This window comes from Pezoporus occidentalis, unplaced genomic scaffold, assembly GCF_034315485.1.
Source record: "Pezoporus occidentalis ecotype Australia unplaced genomic scaffold, CSIRO_AGI_Poc_V1 ctg118, whole genome shotgun sequence".
Lineage (NCBI taxonomy): Eukaryota > Metazoa > Chordata > Aves > Psittaciformes > Psittacidae > Pezoporus > Pezoporus occidentalis.
The window spans coordinates 3,994,329-4,021,172 of record NW_026912972.1 but is presented as its reverse complement, the minus strand read 5'-3'; the positions used below and the strand labels follow the sequence as shown (position 1 = coordinate 4,021,172).

The 26,844-nt window shown below is 43.9% G+C and overlaps 1 protein-coding gene across 6 annotated transcripts in view; it reads right to left on the bottom strand.

Annotated features, from left to right (window-relative positions):
* PCNT (pericentrin) overlaps window positions 1-26,844 on the bottom strand; it is an 89,007-nt gene that overhangs the window by 1,851 nt on the left and 60,312 nt on the right. For 5 of the 6 annotated variants that reach the window (XM_062602878.1, XM_062602903.1, XM_062602886.1 and 2 more), the window contains 17 exons: window positions 25,544-26,665; window positions 23,662-24,183; window positions 22,724-22,829; window positions 22,137-22,291; window positions 19,013-19,210; window positions 17,723-17,896; window positions 17,142-17,337; window positions 16,028-16,241; window positions 15,316-15,466; window positions 12,724-13,440; window positions 11,744-12,018; window positions 10,922-11,024; window positions 7,798-7,962; window positions 5,697-5,935; window positions 3,702-3,790; window positions 2,501-2,648; window positions 399-526 (listed from right to left, as the gene is read on the bottom strand). In XM_062602878.1, the coding sequence (XP_062458862.1) occupies window positions 399-526; window positions 2,501-2,648; window positions 3,702-3,790; window positions 5,697-5,935; window positions 7,798-7,962; window positions 10,922-11,024; window positions 11,744-12,018; window positions 12,724-13,440; window positions 15,316-15,466; window positions 16,028-16,241; window positions 17,142-17,337; window positions 17,723-17,896; window positions 19,013-19,210; window positions 22,137-22,291; window positions 22,724-22,829; window positions 23,662-24,183; window positions 25,544-26,665 (4,702 nt within the window). The remainder of the gene's footprint in view (window positions 1-398; window positions 527-2,500; window positions 2,649-3,701; window positions 3,791-5,696; window positions 5,936-7,797; window positions 7,963-10,921; window positions 11,025-11,743; window positions 12,019-12,723; window positions 13,441-15,315; window positions 15,467-16,027; window positions 16,242-17,141; window positions 17,338-17,722; window positions 17,897-19,012; window positions 19,211-22,136; window positions 22,292-22,723; window positions 22,830-23,661; window positions 24,184-25,543; window positions 26,666-26,844) is intronic. The other variant, XM_062602861.1, reaches the window with a different exon arrangement.

The window sequence follows — 26,844 nt, the reverse complement described above, 5'->3', positions numbered from 1 at the left end:
ATGGAATACAAGGAAGTGATAAATGAGGAAAGTATTATAGTGTGTACTGCAGGGAAGGCCCTGTTCAGCTACTGCAGTGATTCTCTTTGACTTTAAAGTCGTGTAGAGAGCTAATTTGCTTTATTTAAATTGCAACACTTGCTTATTTAGACTTGATAACAGGAGGGAAATGGAAATCACATGAAATTATTCAGCCTCATCTCTGGAGAATTCCCCTAAGAACTCCTTTTGAGACATGCTATGGTTTTAGATACGAGTCACAAAATGTTTTCATTTCAGAGATTAATCCCTCTCCCACTCAATAATTATTCCTTAAAATGATGCTCTTCACATGCTACCAGTGTCATAGGCAATACAGGAAGAACACTGCAAAAAGCAGGGGAAGAGGTTGTTCTCACCTGGGTGCATACCCCCCAGTCTTTGCTGGATAACCTCCAGGCGATGGATGTATTCCGTTAGTGATCGTTCAGGATCCTCAGTAGGCACAAGTGACTTTTCTGAACCCGAACTTTTGGATGGATGCAGTCTTAAAAGGAAAACAAATTACTTTCTTCGCATGCTATACGCTCAAATATAATAGTTACGTTCATAAGGGCAGCAACTCAGTGCAAAGCAAACTCGAACAACAGTAAAAGCCGCCACCACCACCAAAGATTTACATTTAAAACTGGGCAGCTTTGTATACAGGGGAGTCAAAAGAAAGGACGTTTTGATAAGAGCTGGTGTATCTATGAATATCTCTCTAGGTTTATGCAACACAAAGTACCTCAGGTAAGAAAGCTGCAGTCAGAGGCAAGCCCAAATGGCCAAGTGAGAAGACCCACTTCTGCAGAGAGAGAAGGACTGAAGAGGAGCGTGCTGCATCCAGGCATGTATGCTCTGTTCAGCAGGTAAAATGCTATCTTGAATAACAAGGTGGAAAAGGGGGACCCTGCAGATGCTAACACTGTGTTTCCTTTCTGGACATTAACAAACTGCAAAAATTAGCAAAACTACATACTGGAGGGGATACTGTGCAAACACACTGCTATTTGGAGTTAGGATTTATTCCTTCACCCTGCACCTTTGGATTAGTGGAAGTTGGCTCTTATCCATCCCTTCCTTCCATACAGCTTTGCCAGGAATAAAAGGGAGCAACAGGTAACATTTAACCCATCTCAAATCCACGTCAGCCTTGAGTTGACACTAACCCAGTCACAGTGGGTAATCAGTCAGGGCCTGCTGTTATTAGTATCCTTGTTCCATACAATACACGACTTTTCATGATAGGTCAGCTGCCAGCTTCTGTTTGTGGCTGTCAGACCCAGACACATGCCATGACAGAAGAAGAGGATGGGGTAGATGGAGTCCTCTGGGAAATGCTGGCAGGTCTCATGATTGTCCAGAATGTTTTGCTAAACTCTGCAAAGCAGAACAGTACCTGTCCTTCGTGACAAGCACCATCCAGCCCCCAAATCAGTCAGCAGTGTTAAAAGCTAGAAATAATTTGGAGCATCTTCTGTCTTTGGTACCTCTGTATCACCACAGCTACTTCCTTGCTATTCTTTTTGTCTTCGCGAAGGAAATTCTTGCCTACTGATTGAAGTTTCTAATTTATCAAGGAGGTGAGGAGGCAAACAACACAACCCAAGCTGACAGGACTGAGAGCACCTACCTGCCTTCCACATCAACTCCTGCAAATCCTGACTTCAAGGAGGAAGACAGGTATGAGGAGGAGTGCTCTGGGAGATCCTACACCCAGTAATGGGCTATGCAGTGGCCAAGGTTACCCTGGGTTCCAGGAGAGCCTGGGACTGGGAAGGTCAGTGATGAGTGAAGGGCACCTTGCAGCTCAGGCATTCTCTCAGTGGCACTGTGCAGAATGTCACCTGTGAATCCAGCCCAGTGACAAGCAGCTGGGGTTGGATTTCTGTGCAGAACTGGCCATAATTCATGAAAAACTGCAACTGCAAACACCCCACAAGAGCTCCAGCTCTCATTCTGCGCATCCCAGGGGTTGACAGCGGCTAACACTAATGCAGTGCTGTCATAAGGTAGGGGAGCCACTTCCACAGGGTGCTCAAAAATGAATCTCCAACTTGGACAGCAAAGGCAATAAGAATTACCCCTCACAGAATGCTGACAAACACAGAATCCCAGACTGGTTTGGGTTGGAAGGGATCTTAAACTCATCCAGTTCCAGTGCCCTACCACAGGCAGGGACACCTTCCACTAGAGCAGGGTGCTCCAAGCTCCATCCAACCTGGCCATTGTAAATACTGTAGCCTGTCCACATTAACCTGGGGAACACCACTAGGAATGGTCTCAGTCCAGGAATGTCGGTGTGCTTAAGGCACATGAGAAGTTTTCTCCTGTAAACATCTTGAAAGAAATAAACTGTTTCCCAGATGTAAGAAAACAAATCCCTCTTCTAGTTCCAGTGCCTCCTCCAGGCAGTGGTTATGTTTTGGAAAGCCTGTCCGTTGGTGTGGTGCAGCAGAGGCAGTGACCATGGACTGACCTGCGGGGTAGGCGGTGGGATGCTCTGGGGCAGGGGGTCCCCGACCTTGTGGAGCTGGTTCTGGGGCGCAGCCCGGTGTCCCGGGTAGGGGGGGAGCTCACGGCTGGGGGCTGCAGCTCATCCAGGACCTCAGTTCTAGCTCCAGGGGCTGTGTTAAATAGGAAACAGTTCAAAACACACATGCTGGGAATCATCATAAACGTTAGGCTATCATAACCATAACCACTAAACCCCATGGGAATTACTACACAATTAAACTGTATTTAAGCTGCATTTAAAACCAAACACACTTTCTACAGCTAACTGCTTTTTTGGTTTGGTTTCTGTTTGTTTTAACCAGATTTCGCAGAAGTTTTGCATTTCACTCTCAAACAACTGCTTCCTGCAGATGGAGAACTAGCCCTTTGTTCTTACTCCAGACTTGGTTTCTCACTAGCCGTTGCTACATCCACACAGAAGATGTCCCAATGGCTGAGATCAGCAAAATACTCTATTTTCGTTAAACTTAGTTCTTCTTGTTTGCTCTAAGCACATGTTACAGTTGAATTACACTGCCCGACTCTAGAGACAGCACAGAAACGAGATAGGGTTTGTTGGGTTTGGTGAAGGTTTGGGAAGGGCAGGGGGTGTTTTGTTTTCATTAAAACAGAAAAACCCCTTCAGAGAAGTCCTTTAACTCACAAAAAACCTCAAAACCAAACCCAAATATTATTTTTATGAAGCTGCCAGGATGCTGTTTTGCAGTGAGGCAGAAGTTCAGCAGGGGTTTCAGGACTCAAGTGTCATAACGAACCACACCACAGTGGTTCAAAGAATTCCAGACTGGTTTGTGTTGGAGGGGACCTTAAACCTCATCCAGTTCCCACCCCCTGCCATGGTCAGGGACACCTTCCACTAGAGCAGGTTGCTCCAAGCCCCTGTGTCCAACCTGGCCTTGAACACTGCCAGGGATGGGGCAGCCACAGCTTCTCTGGGCACCCTGTGCCAGCGCCTCAGCACCCTCACAGGGAAGAACTTCTGCCTAAGAGCTCATCTCAATCTCCCCTGTTCTGTCAGGTTAAAGCCATTCCCCTTGGCCTGTCCCAGTGTTAACAGGTGAACAGATTTTGCCACTTCTATGGGTGTGTTTTGGGGTTTGTTTTTAAATGGAATGCATCACTAAAGAGAAATTACGACTAAAACAAAGTACCGAAAGGCTTACCTGTGTAACCTTCTGTACTGTGAGCAATGGTTTCAGCCTGTGTGCTCTTCCTGCCAACTTTGTTCCACTTCTTCACCAAAAACTTTAACCTTGGTAACAAAAGAAATTTGGGCGATCATTAAAAATAAGTCAAAATACACTGAATTTTAATGTTAAACTTTGCTGGCATCAAAATAAGAATCCTTGCAGGAATGGAGGAAACATTCTTCAACTTTGGTCATTAGAGTGAAGGGTCATCCCATTTTACTCTGCAATGCTCCTCTACCTTTTGGAAAGGTTTGCTTGTTGTGGCACTGCTCCTGCACTGTCCCTCATTTCCAGAGTTCTGTGGCAGCTCTTCCTGACTAGGAGAAGTAATTTGGAGGTCACTGTTTCTACATCCTTTGATATCACAATCACAGCATCCATGTAAAAGACAAGAGCTGAAAGACACTCTGTGACATCTGAAAGTCTTAAACTTGGTAGTAATCATTTTTACTGGACAAGGAAATTGCACAGAAGTAACCCACTTACATTTCATAGAATCCCAGCCTGGTTTGAGTTGGAAGGGACCTTAAAGCTCATCCAGTTCCAACGCCCTCTGCCACAGGCAGGGACACCTTCCACTAGAGCAGGTTGCTCCAAGCCCCTGTGTCCAACCTGGCCTTGAACACTGCCAGGGATGGGGCAGCCACAGCTTCTCTGGGCACCCTGTGCCAGCGCCTCAGCACCCTCACAGGGAAGAGCTTCTGCCTAAGAGCTCATCTCAATCTCCCCTGTTCTGGCAGGTCAAAGCCATTCCCCCTTGGCCTGTCCCTACAGGCCCTTGTCCAAAGCCCCTCTCCAGGTTTCCTGTAGCCCCTTTAGGCACTGGAGCTGCTCTAACGTCTCCCCTTGAGGAGCCTTCTCTTGTTCAGGCTGAACCAGCCCAGCTCTCTCAGCCTGGCTCCAGAGCAGAGCTGCTCCAGCCCTCACAGCACCTCCATGGCCTCCTCTGGACTCTCTCCACATCCCTCTTGTGCTGTTTCCCCAGAGCTGGATCAGAACTGCAGGGGGGGTCTCCCCAGAGCACAGCAGAGGGGGAGAATCCCCTCCCTGAGCTGCTGCTCAAGCTCTGGGGGTGCAGCCCAACGCATGGGGGGGTTCTGGGCTCAAGGACACACTGAAGCCGGGTCATGGGAAGCTTCTCATTGACCAACACCCCCAAGTTCATCTCCTTTGGGATGCTCCATCCAGTCTCTCTCAGCCTGTGTTTCACTTGGGATTGCCCCAACTCCAGGGCAGGACCTTGCATTTGGCCTTGTTGAACTTCATGAGGTTCACGTAGTCCCACCTCTCCAGCCTGTCCAGGTCCCTCTGGATGGCATAAAGATGATGGCATTTAAAACTGTTCTTTTCATTAAATGGTCTCAAAACCCATTACGAGATGGCATATTGTCCCAAGTACAGTTAACAAAACCCATCTGATAGTAAGTGACAGAATACGATAGACTCAAACCCAGTGAAACACAGGCTACCAGATTCAAGATGGGAAAAACCATCACTGTTGAGACGATCACATTCTGAAACAAGACAGACTATTCAGTGAGTCCAAATAGATAAGGATCAGACCTGAAAGGAAAACAGTTTGTAATGGATGTGCACTGATTCTCAACTGGACTGCTGCTGGGTATCCCTTAGGACAGAAACAGCTTTGTATCAGTCTATAGTTTAGTACACATCCAAGTTAGCACTGACTTTGCAATAGCAGTTTAGCCAAAGTTATAGCTAACAAGTCATAGAATCATGGAATGTTTTGGCTGGAAGGAACCTTAAAGATATCTAGTTTCAGCCCCCTGCCACAAGTGGGGACCCAGGTCACAAGAATGGGAGTCTTGCATGATATCCCTCCACCAGTTTAAACTAGTTTTGGAGGTAACTTTTGCTTAATAGTAATCTAGGATAAGCCACAGGAACTCTACTTTTTTGAAATTCCCATGAAAATATCACATAAGAGAGACAGTGTTTTGGCTTTACCTTGATATGGCAATGATTGCCCTGGCCGCACATCTGAACTTGGTAAAAGGACGGGAACGTGATCCAGAAAGCTGCAGGTCTGCAGGCGAGGGGTAGATTCCCATGCGTGCTATTAGGGAGAGGGTGGCTTGTTCACAGTCCTGAAAACCACCGAGAAGCAGCAAAAGGTATTTCTTCTGATAAACCAAAGCCTTTCTAAAGCTCTCTGCTCTGAGGTACTTCCTATATAATCTCTGCAACTGGAGAAAAAGCAAAAACAGGAAACAAAAATAAATCCAATCTGTTAAGATTTAGCTACAGAAAGCTCAGAAAAGTTAGTAGCTTTTCCCAGCAGCATCTCCCACAATACGGGTATCTAAAACCCGTGGCTTTACCAAAATATAGAAAGATAATTTATAATTATCAAGCATGGAAGCAGTGCAAGTTTCTCTCTACTCTGCTTTCATGAGACCTCACTTGGAGTATTGTGTACAGTTCTGGTATCCTCAATATAAAAAGGACATGGAACTGTTGGAACAAGTCTGGAGGAGGCCACAAGGATGATGAGGGGACTGGAGCACCTCCTGTATGAAGACAGGCTGAGAAAGTTGGGGCTGTTCAGCCTGGAGAAGAGAAGGCTGGGTGGAGACCTCATAGCAGCCTTCCAGTATCTGAAAGGGGCCTATAAGGATGCTGGAGAGGGACTCTTCATTAGCGACTGTAGTGACAGGACAAGGGGTAATGGGTTCAAACTTAAACAGGGAAAGTTTAGATAGGATATAAGGAGGAAGTTCTTTACTGTTAGGGTGGTGAGGCACTGTAATGAGCTGCCCAAGGAAGCTGTGAATGCTCCATCCCTGGTGGTGTTCAAGACCAGGTTGGACAGAGCCTTGGGTGGCATGGTTTAGTGTGAGGTGTCCCTGCCCATGGCAGGGGGGTTGCAACTAGATGATCTTAAGGTCCTTTCCAACCCCAGCTATTCTATGATTTTCAGTGTAATTCTGAGCAAGTATTTGTGTCACAGCCACCATGGCTCAGCCAGTTTTGGTGCAATGCCATGTTATGACACTCCTGCAGTGGACACCACACATAGAGGCTTGTACCAAGTCTAATGAATTTGTGTATATCTGTGTAGTCTTGGCTAGGCTAGAAAGTTTTGGCCTGGTTACTGCTTGGTGTGCAAAACACCAACCACAACCAAGCTGTCTTCACATAGAACGCTGATATCATGGGCACAAGGGCAGCAGGAAGGATTCTGTATGTAGATAAAAAGCCCCCACGTTTGGAGTGCCAGACTGCCTTAGCTCTCCTGAAGGTTTCGAAGCAACACGGTCATATCTGAAACTCTAAACCAGTGTAACTCTTAACAAAAAAATTAACATCTGCTTTAAATATTAAGCAGAAAACACACTGGGATAAGTGCCCATCAGGCTTGATGATTATCAAATGTGTCACAGGAATAAAAAGTATTTAAGATTGGTGAGGGCAGATTAATAATAACAGATGTTGGATATTTTCATGCTTGGACATTAAGTCTGACTCTCCCTCTCCTTTAAGAGTAGCAATTAGTTCCACAGACCTTGGTTACTTTGGGTGCACGTTCCTGTCTAACACCAAGGAAGTTACAAAGGAGCTTCTCTGATGAGGTATATAGGGGAAGGTGTTCCTAATTTAATATGCAGTGTGTAAAACTGTTCATCTATAAAGACACCTTTTCAGACAGCAACTGAAGCCTACAGCAAATAAGTGAAACCTAAATGCCATAATCTGACACATATATCTCCAGAAATCCAAGCTGTCCACTCCCTGGCTCCTCTGCAACAGGAAGTTTTATTATCATCTTTATCAAAAGAAATAAAATAGAATTACTAAATTACCTGTCCTACATGTGACATTAATGCCTTAGGCAATGCCTAAAGAACAGTACTACCAAGAACTAAACTCCCCAGAGGTTTTTATGATCCTGAGCTGGTAACAGTTCTCACACAGCAAAGCTGTACAATAGGCAAGATGGTGAGAGCAAACCATGTGTCAAAGGTTGAAATGACATGCCAAAGCCTGTGGCACTGCTCACTCCCCAAGCTCCAGACAGCCCCTTTGCTGGCCATCATGAGAATTTTACCTTAGGACTGGAAGTTTCTACCAGTGGTTTATTTGCAATTCCAGCACTGGCTTTAGCCAGTTCTGATTCAGCCTGTTTCAGAGCTTTCTGCAAAATGTTCCTCTCTTGCTGCCAGGATTCTCTTTCCAGTTCTTGAACAGAGTTGGTATCACACGTAGATCTGATCTAAAAAAAGAAACCCAAAGGAAGTGAGCTGTGATGGGGTTTGCATATTACTCCCACAGCAAACCTCTCAAAGAGAGTAATAAGCTAACTTGATGGACAAAAACTGTGAAGATAACTAGGCTGAAAACCAGCAGTGGCATTCAGGTGTTAAATGATAGGTTGGGCAGCTGAAGCACACAAGTAGCCTTTCTTAAGAAGGATCAAAGCAATTGTTAATCAAGCTACCTCTTCACTACCGATCTCTCTGAGTGGCTGTACAGGAATCCTATTCCCTTTAGTAGCAGTCTTCTCAACACTTGGAAACTGAGAGAGCTGGGCTTGTTCAGCCCGAAGAAGAGAAGGCTCCTTATGCGGAGACGTTAGAGCAGCTCCAGTGCCTAAAGAGGCTGCAGAAAACCTGGAGAGGGGCTTTGGACAAGGGCCTGTAGGGACAGGACAAGGGGAATGGCTTTAACCTGCCAGAACAGGGGAGATGGAGATGAGCTTTTAGGCAGAAGCTCTTCCCTGTGAGGGTGCTGAGGCGCTGGCACAGGGTGCCCAGAGAAGCTGTGGCTGCCCCATCCCTGGCAGTGTTCAAGGCCAGGTTGGACACAGGGGCTTGGAGCAAGCTGCTCTAGTGGAAGGTGCCCCTGCCCGTGGCAGGGGTTGGAACTGGATGAGCTTTAAGGCCCTTTCCAACCCAACCCGTTTCATGATTGTATGAAATGCTCTCTACTTCTCAGCATATTTGAGTTGAATGATGCTTTAAGAATCTATCACTACCCTCAGTACCATTTTGAAATTAGGCATTGATTTCTGTCCAAGTTAAACTTTTGTCCTGTACTTATCATCTAATTCACAGATGTTCTATACAATCTCATTTTTTCCACTGAACCTTTTTTATCCTGAAGGATGCATTTCCCTTTGTATGTCCTTCACCGGCACAGCGGCTGTGCCACAGCACACATTGAGATGAGACTGAAGAGCGCTTTGAGAATGAGGGCAGAGATAAGGACTTCAGGTACAAAATACACTTCAGATAGATAAGTATTATTAAAAATAGTTCAAACATGGGAAAAAAAAATGTGTATCATACTCAAAGGGAGGTAAGCTGCTCTATATTGGACTCCTCAGCAAGCATCCCAGTGAGGATCATGGTCCCACCATCCTAGGGACCTACAGACCCACAAAAGCTCAGTTTGAAGGTGGTAACATACTTGTAATATCTGAAGGAATTCCACATGATTCATCTATGCAGTTGATTCTACTGCACCAGTTGGCTTTTGACTGACCAGTTGACTCCATATTCACCTTGGCAAGGGTTTTCCCTTTTGGCATTTGACACTTTCCCTGTCTAATAGTCCCACACTATCACAACTCAAGGAGGTAACAGCAGTATATTCCTTTGGTCCCCAGAGCATGTAGTTCAGTATCTTAAAGGAAAGAGAAATTCAGGGAGGAAATTGAAGCAAAAGGTGATTCTGGAAAAGAAATCAAAGAAGAGGGCAGAGGGAAGGGAACATTTGTGCCCACAGAAGCAACGATACCAAGATGGGTTTTGCTGCCTAAGCTATACATCTTTAGAGTGCTCCACTAAACTTCTTCTGTGAAACGAAACAAAAGAAATTGCAAAACTTGAGTCCCTTTATTTTAGTGTGGCCATAGTCCCTAGAGGAGCCAATTGCAAAGAGTGGTCCAACAAGAGAAGGAACTGCTATTCTGAATGGCATTCCTGGGCGTAATGTGATGAGAGCCTGGAAAACCTAAATGTTGTGAAAAGCATTTGGAACAGAGTTGGTAATGCAGAAGACCTAACAGTATCAGAGGAAAAACAAACAACCCAAACTATTTTTCTTTACCAGTAGAGTAATAACTTAGAGGGAGCAGAGCCAGAAAAACAGCTCAGGTCTGGAGGGAGTTTTGCTAAGTCCAAATTATACAGAGCCATAAGGTTGTCTCGTCCCCCCCTACAGGCTCTCTGAGCATTTTGTCCACAGCAGAGAGCTCTAAAGCTTTTTGAGAGGAAGGCTTAACCAAAATAACTCCATGGACACTCCCCAGGGAAGAGGTCACATCCCTCTCCTCAAGGCTGGAGATGATCCACTTGGCAACCACCTAAATGGCTGCACAGGTGACATAACAGAAGTATTTATTGTGTTTTGTAAGCAGTTAAGACACAGGCAGAGCTTGCACCCTGCCAAAGCAGCCTGTCATACATCTTGTGTTACAGAGTACGTGACAACCACATGAGTTACAAAAGCCTCTTCCTGTACCAGAGACAGACAGAACTATTTCCCAATGGTGTGATTTCTGGGGATCTGCTATCCAGCAGGTGAATGAATAGAGAGAGGCAGAACCAAACAGGAGCCAGGACCGTTAGGTAGCCCTAAATTCCCAAATTTTGGCTGAAATGTGGTTGGAGATCTCTATTATGAGGGAAAGACATAAATCATAGGGCAAAGTCATCTGGTGAACAAGATGGAATCTAAAATACTGAAGTTTTTATAATGTATTTCGTATCAGTAGACCGGGCCTCACTCTTTGACAACCCCTAGACTTGCATAAAGCATTTGCAATACTGCAGACATCAGTCAGAATAGGCCTCTTGAGATGACAAACCACTCCTGGACTTCCTGAAAAGGAGTTGACAGTTCACTGAAAACCAACTGTCTCTGGATGCATCCAGAAGCAGCAGCCACACATTCCAGGGATTGATACCCTTGGATGTATTATTGTGTATCTGGGAAGAAAGACACCATTAGAAGCAGGCTTTGCAGTATAACAAAAAGCAACTGTATGTTCATATAGTGACAATGTGAGGACATCTTTTTTTCCACCCCCAAGGCAAAAAATTATTTTCCTCAGGATGTTTTACTGAAAAAGAAAGGGAAGGAAGTCAATCAATCAACTGATATGTATGCTGCAATCCAAAGAATACAGAACTTACTGATGATCAACATAGAGATGCTGTTTTCCTTACCTGAGATGCAGGAGGAGACAATAAATCTGATTTTAGTTCCTTTAATGTCTGCAGTAAAGAGGCTACAGCTTCATCACTTGATATAGGCCAATCATTGATTGTTCTGTCAAACAGAAATACTTTTTCAGTATCAGGGTGATCTGTAGTAATGTGAAAGTATATTTGTTTCCTCCTCCCTACTGGATACCCTTGAAGTTTTGAGGCTGTATTTATGTACTCTTCATCACACAAACTACTATGAATGCACACAGAAATGAGCAAGTTTTGTTAATTTTTAAGAGTAGCATTTCTAATTACTGCTGCACAGGATTTATTCAGAAGGCTGTACTTTACACCAGTCTGAAATTCTACCATGCAAATTCAGGCTGCGGCAAAACACCACCAGTATCTTACTCTGCTCCCTAAGAAATAAGAAATTAAATGCTACTTGGCCATTCATTCCTGACCCTTTGTTTTTCCCTGCCATGCTCAATGGAGTTTCCCATTCTACCCATGCAGATGTGTTGATGAGCCTGCTGTCTTGATTGCTCTCTAATCACACTGCTGCAGCTGCCAAACTACCAACCAACTCTTTCCAGTAGGTGTTAAGCAGGGTTGCTTCAAAGATCTAGTTCAGGCACAGGCACACAAGATTCTAAGGGGAATGGCTGCAGTGGATGGCAATAACCAGTCTGCTACCACCACAAAAGCATGGTCTCACACAAGGCTGAGTCTTGGAAGCAAAAACACTGCTCGCTCTCTTCAGCACAGGGCTCTCAGCCATGACCCACACAAGTTCATAGGCAAAGTGGAAAGCAAATGCCTATTTTATTAACTACTCACTTATCAACAGTTTTATCTATGAACTCGTTCAGGTGCACAGCTACAGAAAGCAGCTGCTGCCTTATCTTCTCTAGCTGTTGCTGCTGCTGTTGCAAATGTGGTTTCTCAGTTTCTTTTGTCATGGCCTGTTTCACGTTTCGATCTTTCTTTGAGGTACACGACAGTTCTTGCTGATGGCTGAGTGACAGAAGACTGTGTTCTTCTAATATTGCCACTGCTCCCTGCAGTTCCTTAATTCTTTGTTCATCCCTCTGATGTTGCTGTTCCAAGTTCTGCTGTTAGAACAGAATAAGGAGTAGGCAATTGCACCATATGCATACACACACATATGCAAATATATATATGTATATGAGTGGGTTTTGGTTTTGTTTTGATATACACACACACAGACGGCAAGTAAAAGCATCCCACCTAACTATCTGTATCCAGCATATCCATCCCAGTGCTCCTTAACTCACAGACCACTCTTAGGGGAAGGGCCACCAGGAAGCCATTCAATGACTCTGGAATAGGCATTTTTCTCCATCCATTTTCAGACGTGGTGACTGAGAAGCCTCCAGAGAGCCTGCAAAGCCCCCCTCCTTCCCTAACGAAAGCCAAGGAGTTGAGAAACAAGAAGGGCAAAACCCAGACTGCTGCAAACCATAATTAGGAGCCTAGCTGAAAATAAGGGTAATGACATGAAATCTAATTCAGTGCCATTCTGTGTTTAAGCCATATCCTTCTTCATCTGTTAACAACTGTCAATTCCAAGCATAGGCTAAGATGTAAAGATCAGCTTCTGTCAACAGCAAACCCAGATACAACTCCCTGAAAACAGCTGTATTTGAGCTCTTTTCCTGCATTTCTCATCTAATGTGTTTTTCAGAAAGCTTTGTTCCAAGGGAAGGAAACATTTCCATTAAAAAACACCACCCACAGCGTTAAATCCCAGTTTGTGGCTATTTCAGTGTAAGGCAAAGCTTGCAGAGCTTTCTCACCAGTCTCTCTTGATCTCTTTGCCAGCTCTTCTGCTTCTCTACCTCTGTGTGTTGCTGCTGTCTCCTCTCTCTGTCTCTCTCCTCTTTCTTGTTTTTATCTTGCTCTTTCATGGCCTTGTAGAGCAACTGCAGTTGTTCCCAGTCAGCTTTCAGCTTTGCCTCCCTCTCCTTCTGGGCCTCTAAGGACCGGATTACCTCTTGCTTTTGAGCCTGGAGAGATTCCAGCATAGCTCGTAACTTGTCATTGACTTCTCTCTCCTTCTGGGTTTCTTCACAGCACATCTGTACCTCAGCCTCCAGCTGCCTTTTGGAACGAATGGCCTTCTGGTGCATCTTCTCAATAATAGCAGCTAGCTCCATGCTTCGGGACCTTTCTTCTTCCAGCTGGGCTTGGAGCTCTCGAACAAAGGCTTGCTCCAGCAGTGACTCCCTGTACTGACAAGAAGCACCTTCTTTCACTCTCACACTCAACTGTTCTGTCAAAACACGTTCGTGATTCAAGGAATTCAGGAGCTCCAAAGAGCGGTTTTTCTCAGCATCCAGATTTTTCTGGAGCTCTGACAGCTTGGCCTGTTCCTGGGCCAGCAAAGCTTCACAGCGGGAGTGCTCAATCTGAAGTTCCTTGCGGAGATTATCACTGACTGCTTGCTCGTGCTCCAAGGAAACCGCCAGCTGGCTCTTCTGCATCAACTGCAGCTCCAAGGCAGCCTGCAGCTCCTGTTCAAAGGGGGAAGCACAGACAGTGTGGGGCTGGCTGGCATTCGGCAATTTCCAGCTTCCTGTTTTATCCAGGAAGACTGAACTAAAGTAGTTCAGGTATAAAACCCCAATTAATTTAAAATGGCAAGTTTAAGTTTCTAATTACAAGTGCCAGAAGCATGGGGAGACCTTAGAGCAGCTCCCAGTGCCTAAAGGAACCGACATGCAACCTGGAGAGGGACTTTGGGCAAGGGCCTGTAGGGACAGGCCAAGGGGAATGGCTTTAACCTGCCAGAACAGGGGAGACTGAGATGAGCTCTTAGGCAGAAGCTCTTCCCTGTGAGGGTGCTGAGGTGCTGGCACAGGGTGCCCAGAGAAGCTGTGGCTGCCCCATCCCTGGCAGTGTTCAAGGCCAGGCTGGACACAGGGGCTTGGAGCAACCTGCTCTAGTGGAAGGTGTCCTTGCCTGTGGCAGGAGGTGGGAACTGGATGAGCTTTAAGGTCCCTTCCAGCCTTAACCAGGCTGGGATTCAATGACACCAAGTAACAAAACCAAATATGTAATGTTAAAATATCATCTTCAACTAGCAAGACCTTCAATTAGTGAGGAATCACTCAATCCCCTTAAGTTACATCTGAAGCAGAAATAACCCATGTTGATTTAAAAAGACTGAAAAATCTAAGCAGTAAGAGCAGCTGTAAAACCTCTGGATTTTACAGCCCATCTGCTTAAAGCACACAGTACAGACAGATAAAAATAATCCATCCCCAGACCCATTTTGGGAACCAGCCTTTCTTCAGAAGGAAAAGCAGCAATGAAGGGGCAGTCCCAGGGTGTTTGCAGACAGTCAGAGGTGACCTGTCCTCTCATCTGGTAGAAAGCCAGGTCAGATTCTAAGTGGCATTAGCTTTTTATAGGCATGCTAGAAGGGATGATTTGGGAATGCAAGACTGCAGAGATGTGAACTGGGAATCTGTTGCACAGCTATACCTAGGGCAATGCACTTTCTCTTTGCCTTGACTAAAATGGGCCCCGCCTCCCCTGCATAAGCTTCACTTTTAAAAGCTGGAGGACGTTAGTGCCATGCGCTACCATGTAAGTAGTAACAAAAATCCCAACAAAACCCACCCACAAACCTAAACACCTATAAGAAAGATGATGTGAGAGGCCAAACTACAAGGAATAGAGTCAGAATTGTGTTTCCTCACCTAAGGCATCGAACTAGGATTGTTTTGGAGTTGGGGTTTGGTGTTTAAGTTTTAAAAAAGGCTTATGTTAAAACTTTTTCCTTTTCCAGTCACTGTAGGCCTTTTACAAGCACCAAGTCACTGTTATCACAGTATCAGAGAGAAAGCTCTTTATCTATTTTCTGTTCTGTTTAGAAGAAAGGGAACAAAAAGACTTTGGTTAACCTCCAAAAATACATGTTATATTGGAAAGGCTCCAGTTCTCTCTGCCAAGCACATGTACCACTGGATGGTTTCCTTTATAATCTCAGTTGATCATACACATCCCATCCTCATAGCACATTTGCTCTGCAATCAAGGGTGCAGTAACACAGTTGGAGAATCTGGCTCTCCCTACACAGCAAGGGGCAGTACTGGTGAAATGTGAAAGCATTAAGGCTCTGGAAATACTAAGATACAAAGAGAGGAAAGAAAAGGCACAACACTTCTTATTTCTGTATGTGCAGTTAGGAGGGGCAACTGAAAGCGTTAATTCTGTGAAAAGAAAATAAACCTATGCATATTCACTAGAATGTTTTTTATAATACTTACTAAACAAAAACCATCTGATGCGAAAAGACTGCAAAATAACCTGTTAGTTATGTGAGATAGTTAACTTCATGCACCAAGGGAGGTGACGTGAGGCACTGAGATGTAGGGCATTACCTCCAAGGCCTTTGTCTTTTCATATTCTGTTTTCTTACGCTGAAGCTGCTGTTCCTCAAATAGATCTTGTAGCTCAGATTGCTTCAGATGCTCAGCCTTCAAGTCTTCAAGTGCAGTTGTCAAAGCCTTTTCTTTTTTATCCAACTCAGACCTGCAAAGTTCAAAACGTCACTTCTGTGTTTAGAACAGGACATCCTCTTCCAACAACGCCAGCAAGGTATTCTGGGTTACTTTTTGTGAGCTGGTCTACTAATTTATTCCCTAAAGCATCTGCTCTTTCTACAGAGAGCAGGTTTTCAAGTCACAGCTATTTAGCAACTGAAAACATTTACCTTCCTGCAAGCAAAGCTGGGATTTCACTATTTAGTAACAATAAAGAGAAGTTACCTAGACTGGCAGAGCAAAACTTGTCCCGTGAAAGAAAAACACCGGGAGTGTGCTAGGTGGGGAAGCATACGCAAGATGACAGACAAACAGAAGTACCAACCAAAAGACTCAGACAAAAGCAGCAGGAGTAGGGTACATCAGGGAGGCAGGGGTCTAGGCCATTACCGAAGAAAAATTAACACAGCCATGAGAAGTGAGAGGTTCGTTTTCCTCCTCGTGTTTCCAAGTGCTACACCAGTTGTGGATCCTCATTGAATACATACAGTATATAAAGTTCTTTCAGACCTGCTGATGAGTAGAATAAGTGACTAAATTTACTTCTCACCGTAACTGGCTCAATTCCCTCTGAAGCTCTTCTAGGGATTTCTGCAGCCTTTCATTCTCTTGTTTACTTTCAGAAAGCTCTGATTTCAGGGCTGCTTTTTCTTGATTCAACAGATCACACGTTTCAGAGGCTTTCTTCTGCTCCTCAGACAGGGTGCTGTGCAAGTCACTTACAATGGATTTTTCCTCCTGAAGCTTATATTCTAATAATTCAACTAGGATAAGGAAATGTTATTTGTATTACAGAGAACTTGACAATATGTTATCATTTACCCTGAGCTACTGGGATATATTGTAAGTAACTTGTTGCTAATGGACTCTAACCCTCATTAAGCAAACGCATCCATTTACTGGCAAACATATATATATTCATATAAAAGAGAATTATTTTACTGTTCTTGTTTGCGTTTCTACATGTATACACTATTTAAGAGTCACCCTCCAGTTCTGTTGCTTTATTTTAAAGCTTCTCTTTGCTTCATCTGCTAAAATCATAGCAACCTGAGTGCATTAGTAAAACTGAAGAACTCTACAGCATAAGAAAGACATGGAGCTGTTGGAGCAAGTCCAGAGAACGCCACAAGGATGAGCAGGGGCTGGAGCAGCTCCCATATGAAGACAGGCTGGGAAAGTCGGGGCTGTTCAGCCTGGAGAAGAGAAGGCTGCGTGGAGACCTCAGAGCAGCTTCCAGTGTCTGAAGGGGGCTGCAAGGATGCTGGAGAGGGACTCTTCATCAGGGACTGCTGTAGCAATAGGACAAGGGGTGATGGGTTCAAACTGAAATAGGGGAAGTTTAGGTTGGATATAAGGAAGCTCTTTACTGTGAGGGTGCTGAGGCCCTGGCACAGGGTGCCCAGAGAAGCTGTGGCTTCCCCATCCCTGGCAGTGTTCAAGGCCAGGTTGGACAGGGCTTTGAACAACCTGCTCTAGTAGAAGGTGTCCCTGCCCATGGCAGGGGGTTGGAGCTAGATGAGCTTTAAAATCCTTTCCAACCCAAACCATTCTATGATATGCTTTCTTTGCAGAACAATCTTTTTTTGCCTTTCATCTTCCAGGCAAAAAAAGGAAAGAGCTGGCATGGAAGACCAGATAACAAGGACTTGGGGGATGATTACCTTTCCTCCGAAGGTGATGTTCTCGTTTGCTCCCAATTTCTTCTGCATTGGTAAGGGTTTCCTGTAACTGCTGTAGCTTCTCTTGGTTCTGAAGATGCGTCATACGTAGCTGTGCTCGGAGATCCTGTATTTCAGACAGCAAGCTATTCCGGTCTGAGGAGAAAAGGTGCTCTACGACCATCTGCCTCTGTTCCTCCTGAAAACAAACCAAATCCCATTAAATCCACAAGGCTATTACCATATTTCCTAAAAATATGAACCCTACAGACACCCTTGCAGTATAAGGCACTTCAAATGACTAAGTTCAGGGTTCATATTAATGCAAAATGTTAACAGTAACAAAGAAAAAACCCACTTCACTAGCTTCCAAACAGAATGATAGTTATTAATAATGGTTGATACATAATTATTACTACAGACCATTTGGTCATCACCTAAAACCTAAGTATTAATTACTGCATCAAAAATTTCCTGATTCAGAGTTAGCTTAATATCTACTACTATTCAAGAGAGGTCTGTGGAGCTCCAGATAGAATTCTAGATAGAATTTAGAAGCATAACACTTGAAGAGGTTTTCTTACCTGCTGTTTCATGATGTACTCCAGTTTTTCTACTAATGAACCATTCCCATCAGCCCCAGGATTGGAGAAGTGAGACTTCAAGTCAATTTGCAACACATTTCTCTCCTTCTCAAACACACTCTGTACTGCTTGCAGAAGTTCTCCTCTCCAGTCAGCAGCAATACCTGAAAATTCCTGTTAAAAATATATATATTTTAAATGGCATCTTTCTCAATGTGTAACCTACTGTCTTTCGTCTCATTCCTGTGTAAGAGTATATCAACCTGTTAATTTAAGCAGGTGCTTAAAAAAGACTGTTCCAACCTCAGAAAGAGTCCCTTGCTCCTCATACAACACACACACACTAACTACATAACAACGTGTATTTCTATAGATGTAAAAGACTGGTTACCTTCACAGAATCACAGAATGGTTGAGGTTGGAAGGGACCACTGGAGGTCATCTAGTCCTCTCTGCTCATGCAGCATTGCTCAAAGCACATCACTCAGGCTTGTCTCCTGATTGCTCCTGAGTAGCTCCCAGGATGGAGACTCCACAATCTCTCTGGGGAACCCACTCAGATGCTCAGTCACCCTCAGAGTAAAGAAGTTCTTTCTCATGTTTTGGTTGAACAGCCTGTGTTTTAGTTTTATGCCACTTGTCCTATTGCCTGGCACCACCAAGAAGAGTCTGGCCTCATGCTCTGGACACCCTCCCTTCGCATACTTACCATAGGATGGTTTGTGTTGGAAGGGACCTTAAAGCTCATCCAGTTCCAACGCCCCTGCCATGGGCAGGGACACCTTCCACTAGAGCAGGTTGCTCCAAGCCCCTGTGTCCAACCTGGCCTTGAACACTGCCAGGGATGGGGCAGCCACAGCTTCGCTGGGCACCCTGTGCCAGCACCTCAGCACCCTCACAGGGAAGAGCTTCTGCCTAAGAGCTCATCTCAGTCTCCCCTGTTCTGTCAGGTTAAAGCCATTCCCCTTGTCCTGTCCCCACAGGCCCTTGTCCAAAGCCCCTCTCCAGGTTTCCTGCAGCCTCTTTAGGCAGTGGAGCTGTTCTAACGTCTCCCTTTAAGGAGCCTTCTCTTCTCCAGGCTGAATCAGCCCAGCTCTCTCAGTCTGGCTCCAGAGCAGAGCTGCTCCAGCCCTCCCAGCATCTGTGTGGCCTCCTCTGGAGCCGCTCCAACAGCTCCACTTATACATCTACCAGGCACCCCCTGAGCCTGCCCTTCTCTGTGCTGAACAGGCCCAGCTCCTCCAGCCTTTCGTCATATGCTTGCTTTAAAGGATATTTTTAGTGTCATACCTTGTCTCCTCTATCTGCCACCTTGCCAAGGTAATCTTTCAGCGACTGTATAGCATCCAGCAGGGCTAAGCCCTCCTTCTGACATCCCTCCATTGCCGCTCGGGTCTGATGGACATTTTTCAGCTCCCTTAAATCAAAGGGACATTCTGACAAAGCCAGGATTTTGCGGCTCTCCTCATACACCATCTTCAGCACAGTCTGAGAAGAGAAAAAGGCATAATGTTAGGAGAAAGGCATCAGCATCCTGGTAGTGTAAGAGCAAGATGGGAGAGCACTAGACAAGAAAAATAAGGTTGCTGTCTGATATCTGTGATACAGATATAAGCAGACAGGTCTGCTCTTCTACTTGGTATGCTGAATAAAATCAATATCCATACCCAAACACACATGCAGTGAGCCAAATTACCAGAGAATTTTTATCTCCCCACAACTAAGGACAATATTCAAGAGTACAGTGGCCTGTTAAATAGTATATTCACAACGTTAAAGCACAAATGGAAGCCTCAGCCAGAGTATCTTATTGCCGTGCACATCCACACACTTACGTGTAATTAAGGCAAAGGACTGTGCTTTACCTCTGTTGTTTCTGAACTCTTTACCTAACTTTCCTAGGAATAAATCAAATTCTATGAAGTCTGAAGCCAGGTTACTAAACCCCAGCTATGCCAGAAAAATGAATTATGTATTCAGACAACTTTGGCTTAATTTAGCAGCTTACGTACAAATAACATCTCCCAAAATAAGCAGTCTTAATAAGTTACACAGTGGAAATTGTTTCCTCTGCCACTGTCAGGAAAAATAATCTCTTAAATAAATTCCCTGTTCACAAACTATTACATCATGCACAGATGTTTCCTGGTTTCTTTTCAAGGAAGGTCATCGGAGATTTAAGTCCTTTTCTACACACAGCTCATCAGAAATATCCCAGCTTGATGTGGAGCTGTTCCTTGTTGCCACTCACTTTAACAGCAGCAACAACACAGAGTACTTCTCTTAAACTCTTGATATTCTTTCTTTGCACTTTTTGAATAACTTAACTCTTGAACCAACTTGAGTTGCTTTCCTGTCACTTGAGTCAAAACAGTGATCACTTCAAGAACTAAAGCTAAACGATGAAAAGCTTAGCAAACATGAACAACAGAAGCACAGTAAATTGTTCAAACTAAACATTCACTAGTGGAATTTGCATTCAGATCTTACAGCCAGTAAAGATTAGATTGACAATTCACAGAAGAAACTGCTTCCTAAGATAGAATAAAATTCGCCTCTTCTACAAAATCTATGAAACTATGCGCTTGAGAATTATTACTTTTTACATACAGGGTCTAGATACAGAATGGTTTGAGTTGGAAGTGACCTTTAAAGATCACCTAGTCCGACCCCTGCCACATGGGGTTATCTTTTATCAGACCAGGTTGCTTAAAGCCTCATCCACAGCTTCACTGGGCAACCTGTTCCAGCCTCCTTTGAGGCATTTCATAGGTGTTTCCCTGTTGTTCCTAATACATCAGCTGCTCCTGGCTTTTCTTTGTTGCCCAAAACCCTACCCCTATCTTTTGCTTAGTCTAATTTAAAGCTCTCCTTACAGGTTTGGCCAGCTTATTGGTGAAGACACTCTTGTCCTACTTGGTCAGGTGAATCCCATCTGCTCCCAGCAGACCTCTCCATGATCACAGAAATCAAAACCCTAAGTATAGGTTACACTAGCTACACAGCTAGGTATTTTCCTGTTTGTGTCCTCCATCCTGGACACCTTCCTCTGACTGGGAGGATAGAGGAGAATACCATTTGTGCTCCCAATCCTTTTAACATTCATCTGAGGGACAGAGAGTCTCTTTTGATGGTTCCAAATTGCCTTGTTACAGTATTGTTATTGTAAATAGTTATGGTATTACTGCTCCTACATGGAACAGTAAGAGCAGATGGTTATCTGCAAGGTTCACTAGGCTTGGCAGTCTTGAAGTGATGCCACAAATTCAAGCTCGCACAGGCAGCAAACATCTCAAGAGGAATTGTCTGGATGGCAAATGCTGATGCTTCAGTGCCCCTCAGTAAGGAATCTTTGATTACTAATACTTTACAAGCTTATCTGGTAGCACCACTTCTAAAGGTGGTTGCACCACCTTTGCATGGTTGGCTTCCTTCATCATGTCAGTTACTCAATGTGCTTTTCATTCTCCAGTGACAGAGCATCATGCCTGTTTTGAAGAGACACTTCAGGGGATGCGGGAAAGCTCTTCCTTCTGCCTCAAGCCAAGATAAAGGTGCAGTCTCCTTCATCTTGAGTTAATTGTGCCAGCCAGTGTAAGTCTGAATTCAGACTTCACATCCCCTTTTACAGCTTTACTTCATTGCACAGATCTTCCTCCATTTTGCTGAATAAACTGAAGGAATCTGCTAAACATTTGAGGAGGCAGCATTCACTTGCTAGGAAGTGTATTTCTTCTGGTTTCTTTTTATTTAAGAGCTCCCTTTAGCCTGCTGTACTTACCCACATACTTCTCACCAGCTTCACAGATGACGTGATTTGGAGCACTGAATTTCTCCCCTTCACAAGCTGGGATTCCTCTAATGGGCGAGAGCTTGTTCAGCTACAGCATCAAACCAAAGAGGCCCAGGCATATACTTTCTTTAACTTGTCTTATTAAACTAGAGTAAGTAAGCACTGCTTAGTCTTCTGTATATTCATCATACTCCTTGAACTGACTTTGAAAGATTCCTCCACACCTTGTAGTGGTGTTCCCACAGCTCTCCATCATATCAGAATTACAAGAATAGGCAGGGGAGCATGATGGCAGCTAGCTACGCTTGCTTGGGAAACAGCTTTCTGTAAAGCTTCCAAGACAAAGCCATAAATCATATCAATTAGTCCTTGTACTGTCACATTCTGGAACACCACTAGTGCTGTCCTAGCAAAATCTTCAATTCTAGCAAGTACAAGCAAGACAAATTTCAGGAAATTTGTCACATGAGCGATGAAATAATTACTCAAGAACCATCATCAGCTTGAATTTCAAACCATTACAGAACAGTTTCCAGTGTAAAGGTCACAGCTAACTACTTGATACTAACATTTCACTTCTGCTGTTTCAGTTTTAAATTGCTTCTATTAACCATGTATTACCTTCAGCTGTGGTGAAAGTATTTCCTTTTCTCTCACTGATTCCATAAAATCTGGAAACATTCCACGGTACTGCAGATAAGCCATGAAACTAGCATCCAGGTGCTCTGATGTCTGTAGCTCCTGCTTTAGTTTAGCTGCAAAATTCGAGCTGGTATCTGAAGAAAGAGACAGCCCCCCCAACAGTGTTACAAAGATTAAAGCACTTGAAATCAGCATAACCATTTGCAAAATAACCATGATTTCTCCTGTTACTTTGAATGCAGGGTCAGTTGAAGTTATTGGGTGAGATCTCTATTAACTACAAGTAAAAAGGTTGCAAGTTGCCTTTAGCATCAGAGAAAGTATCGTAGTTAAGTCAGGTCTCACCAAAACCCCCATGCCTCCTTTTCAGTATGTAAAGTTGAAAAGGTAAAAGCAGACTTCCACTAGCACAAATATAGCACAAGTCTCCCTAAACAAAGATCCACCTGACAAAGGCACAGCTTTCAAATAAAAAGACCTACAGTAAAAGAAAATGGGAGAAAAAGGAAACGTAACATCTTTATAATGAAGTTGAAGGTGAAAGGAATCTCCAAAGTTAAACTTACTGCTGCCATATCCATCACTCATCTCATCTACAGCAGATGCTCTTGATCTTACATCATCTTGTAAATCCGAAGGGGTTAAAGTTAGATTATCAGCTTCTCTCGCCTGCTTGGAAAGAAATTTTTCAGATGAGTTTAGTTTTCAGAATCCAGCTGTAGAGTTTTCTGCATTTTATAACAGCTTTGTTACTAGTGCAGAGTTTAGCAAATGCCTACATCTCTAGTGCTGGAGATGGCAAATCCCACAGTGAATGCAACACTGGAAGGCATTCCATCACATTTTTATCTCCCTTTCAATAGTCTGTTAAGAAAGGGACATGTATTTATCATTAACTGCCTTCAAAAGCAAGGCACAATAGTATACAACTGAAGATTCATTTTCTGAAGTACAGACTTCATCTTCCTGTGAAATGATACAGACCCAATATATAAAATACTGCCACTAAAAAGAAAAACCTATATTCTTCAATTTTGACTCAGTCTCTACTAACACTCAATGACAGATAGCTGCGAGCAGAGAGCTTTGATGGTAAATTAAGTACTGTGGAAGTAAAACATTTTTGCATGTTTTAAGTCAATTACTTGCACATGAAGCATTATCGCTAAATTTATCACTCCCTTCCTGCTTGTGTCACTGCAAAAGTACCTGGATTTGAAGAGTCTTTTGAGAGCATGAGAGTAATTCCCAGATTTTTATTGACGCCACATCAGCAGTGTGAAGACACACAGGACACAAAGCCAGCTGTAAACAGCTTATTGTTCAATTTTAGGATTATCAGAAGCAGTGGTAAATAGGGTTTTAATACAGGCCAGAACCTTACACACCTCTCTTCCTGTGTAAGGCTCTACTACTTGAGCCAATGGCCCAACAATGATCCGAGGGGACTGAGCTGAGCAGCCTTATTTAATTAGAATTAAATCAGACATGAAACATCACTTACCAAGATCTTCTTCTCCATTTCTTGGTCGTCATCAACAGAGTAGGTACTTTCAGAGAAAGCAGGAGATTTTCTATCTACTCCCACTGCTGCTTCGTCACTGCTGTTTTCATATGGGTTAGGATATCCCAGCAATCCAGAATTATCTTCCTGTATGGACGACCTGGTGTGCATCATCTCAAGATCTGTGCTTTCTACTTCCGAAAAGGGTGTCAGCACTGGTTGAACTTCCATGCTCATGTCTTGCTTTCTCATAATCTCTGGTGACCCCCATGAAGCCATACCTGCACTGAAATCCTGGAAATCCGTCAAATTGACTTTGCCTATGTTGAAGTTGTGCTTTGGAGCATCAGGAGTTTGATGACTTTCCAACATTTGCTGGCTATGCTTTTTCAAATCTTGCTTCTCTTCAGAGTTGTTGATTGCATTCGATTCCTGAATCAAGGTCTTTTCTTGTGATTGCTTTATTGGAGTTTTTGGATTTAGATTGTGAGTCTTCGAGTCAAACACAACTTCATCTTTGTCCTACAATGAAATAACACATTAATTGTGTAAGAGAATTTAAATACTACTTCAAAAACTGAAAAACATTAACTTCAAAAGTTCTTTTCTAATTTAGTAGTTGTATCTATTATTATGTAAAAATTATCAGATGCTTTAGTATATTTTATATGCCAGCTAACCAGGCTTTTTAACAAACGTATCATCAATAGCAGAGAAAAAACACCCACAACTGTACAATAAGCCAATGTCTTTCTGCAGAGCTGAGTTTTGAATCAAGCAGGAAAGAAAGGGTATTATTCCTTACCAGTGTAGATAATCTTCTTATGTTCAAACAGACGTCAAAAACCATTGCTTTACTAACTGGACAAATCTACCTAACTATCCTAAGGCTTAATTCCTGACCCAGGGCACCAGTAAAAAATGGTTAAGAAGTCTACAGATGATTCCTATGCCTGCCATTTCAGTGCAGGAGAAACTGTCAACCATCTACTTCTAGTCATTGCAAGGAAGAAAAACATAGAATCACAGACTGGTTTGGGTTTGAAGGGACCTTAAGATCACCCAGTTCCACCCTCCCTGCCACAGGCAGGGACACCTCACACTAGACCATGTCACCCAAGGCTCTGTCCAACCTGGCCTTGAACACTTCCCTATTTGATGTGATCCTTGCACATAACTGGCTATTTTCCAGCCTGAAGGCTTGAGTACCTGAATGGGCACAGAACCTTTCAATCCTCTTTCCTATAGTGTGAGACATAGTTTCCGACCAGGCCAAGGCTAGACTTCCACCTTCAAACTACAGAGACATCCCTGCCTACCTTCCTACAAGGACTCTCGTTCCAAACTCCCTTACCTCCTCCCCTGCAGCATGGCTACCTGCCCTAGCATGGTCTCTTCAACAGGCTGTTTCTCATGCTTCTTTTCCTCACTCCTCACTGACTGTGCAGCATTTTACCCATGATTTCCTAAATACGTTTTTGCAGCAGTGCCACACACATGGCTGATGGGCTCAGCTATGGCCTGTGGTGGAACCAGCTCTGCCCAGCATGGAGCAACTCTGGCCTTTTCTCAGGGAGGCCACCCTGCAGCTCTTGCACTGCCAACACCCAACACATACCTTAGGATCCATGCCCCAAACCATACCCAGCTCAGAAAAACCGACTGGATTAGGTTTCCATGTATGCTTAGCCTGTTCTTAGCTCTTCCAGGCATCTACCTCTAGCCACTGCTGGAGAAACTATGAACAGACCCTCAACTGAGTCACCACAGCCACTTTTATGCCACAGTTTTCATCTTCACCCTTTCTTACAGCACTGAAAAGGATAAACTAAAGGGCTTTATGTTTTTAAAAAAATAATACTATTAAAACCAAATCACATACCTGTTTATCACCGGGGGAAGCCAGTACTGCAAGTGGCTGATCAACATTTGCCTCTAGTTCTTCAAGTTCCTCCGTTCCTCTTTTAAGGGCTATGCCTTTTCTTTCTCTCTCACAGAGGGTCTTGGGAAGGCGAGTCTCCTCATGATCATGTTGCTCCCTTGGCTTGTACAACTCCAACCGTGAAATCAGCTCACCTCTTTCCAGTTGTAAGGCTTCAAGCTCCTTCACATACGCCTTGATTTGATCTTTCAGTTTTGCAGTGCTACCTTGCAGGTCATTGATTTCTCTCTGATAAACTATTTCTTTCTGATTCAGTGCTTGCACCTGGGAATCAAGTCTAGAAACTTCTAATTGAAGACTATAAACATCTTGAGCCTGACTTGCATCTCTCTTTTCCAGCTCGGTTTGAAGCTCTGCTGCCTTTTCGGTTAAGTATTGCAACTCAGTTGTGTCAGCTTCTCGTTCATCTGCCATTCTCTTCATCTGCCTATTCTTCTCTAGAATATTTGCTTCCCTTTCTCTCACAATATCTTCAAGTTCTTGAAGGCGAGAAGAAGTTGCCCTGGCTTCAGCCTCTCTCTGAGAAAAATGGGTTTGGAAAAGGCTATGCTCTTCCTGAAGCGCATTGTACTGTGCTCTCAGAGAGGTCAGCTCTGCAACATGCTGCTCTGCTGACTCCTGTAATTTCTGGCATTTTTTCTCCAGAATTTTCACTTCCAGTTTGAACTGTGATTCCTTCTCTTCCAGTTGGTGCTGCAGAGCGTCTCTAGCAGCTGAGATAAGCTCTGCCTCCTCCTGAAGTTCTCTCACTTTGGAGAGTAGCAATATGTTTCTTCTGCTTGGATCAATATCACCCTGCCAGTCCAATAGCCCCTTCTCCAACTCATTCTGAAGGTTTTCCACTGGCTTTCCCAATGCAAGTTGATAGAGATCATATTGGTTGTCACTGACTTCATGACATACTGGTCCAATTTGTGCCAGCTCTTTCTGAAGCTTCTCAATTACTCCATGGAGTTGCTCTACCTCTTCTTCTTTGTCCTTACGCAGCCTTTCCTGGTCACTGCGAAGGTGCTCGACAAGTGATCTGAGTTCTTCAATTTCACCTTTTTGGTCTTCCACAACCTGAGCAAAAGGATAAAGTCTGAATATTACTGTATGTAGGCAGAATGACTACTGCACATAGACTTTAAATGACATTTTCCTCCTGAATCAGACATTTAACAGCAGGAAGAACTGCACACTTCAGCTGATAGCTACTCAGAACAGATTTAATTTACAGTAAGATTCTTTCTTCCCCAAAA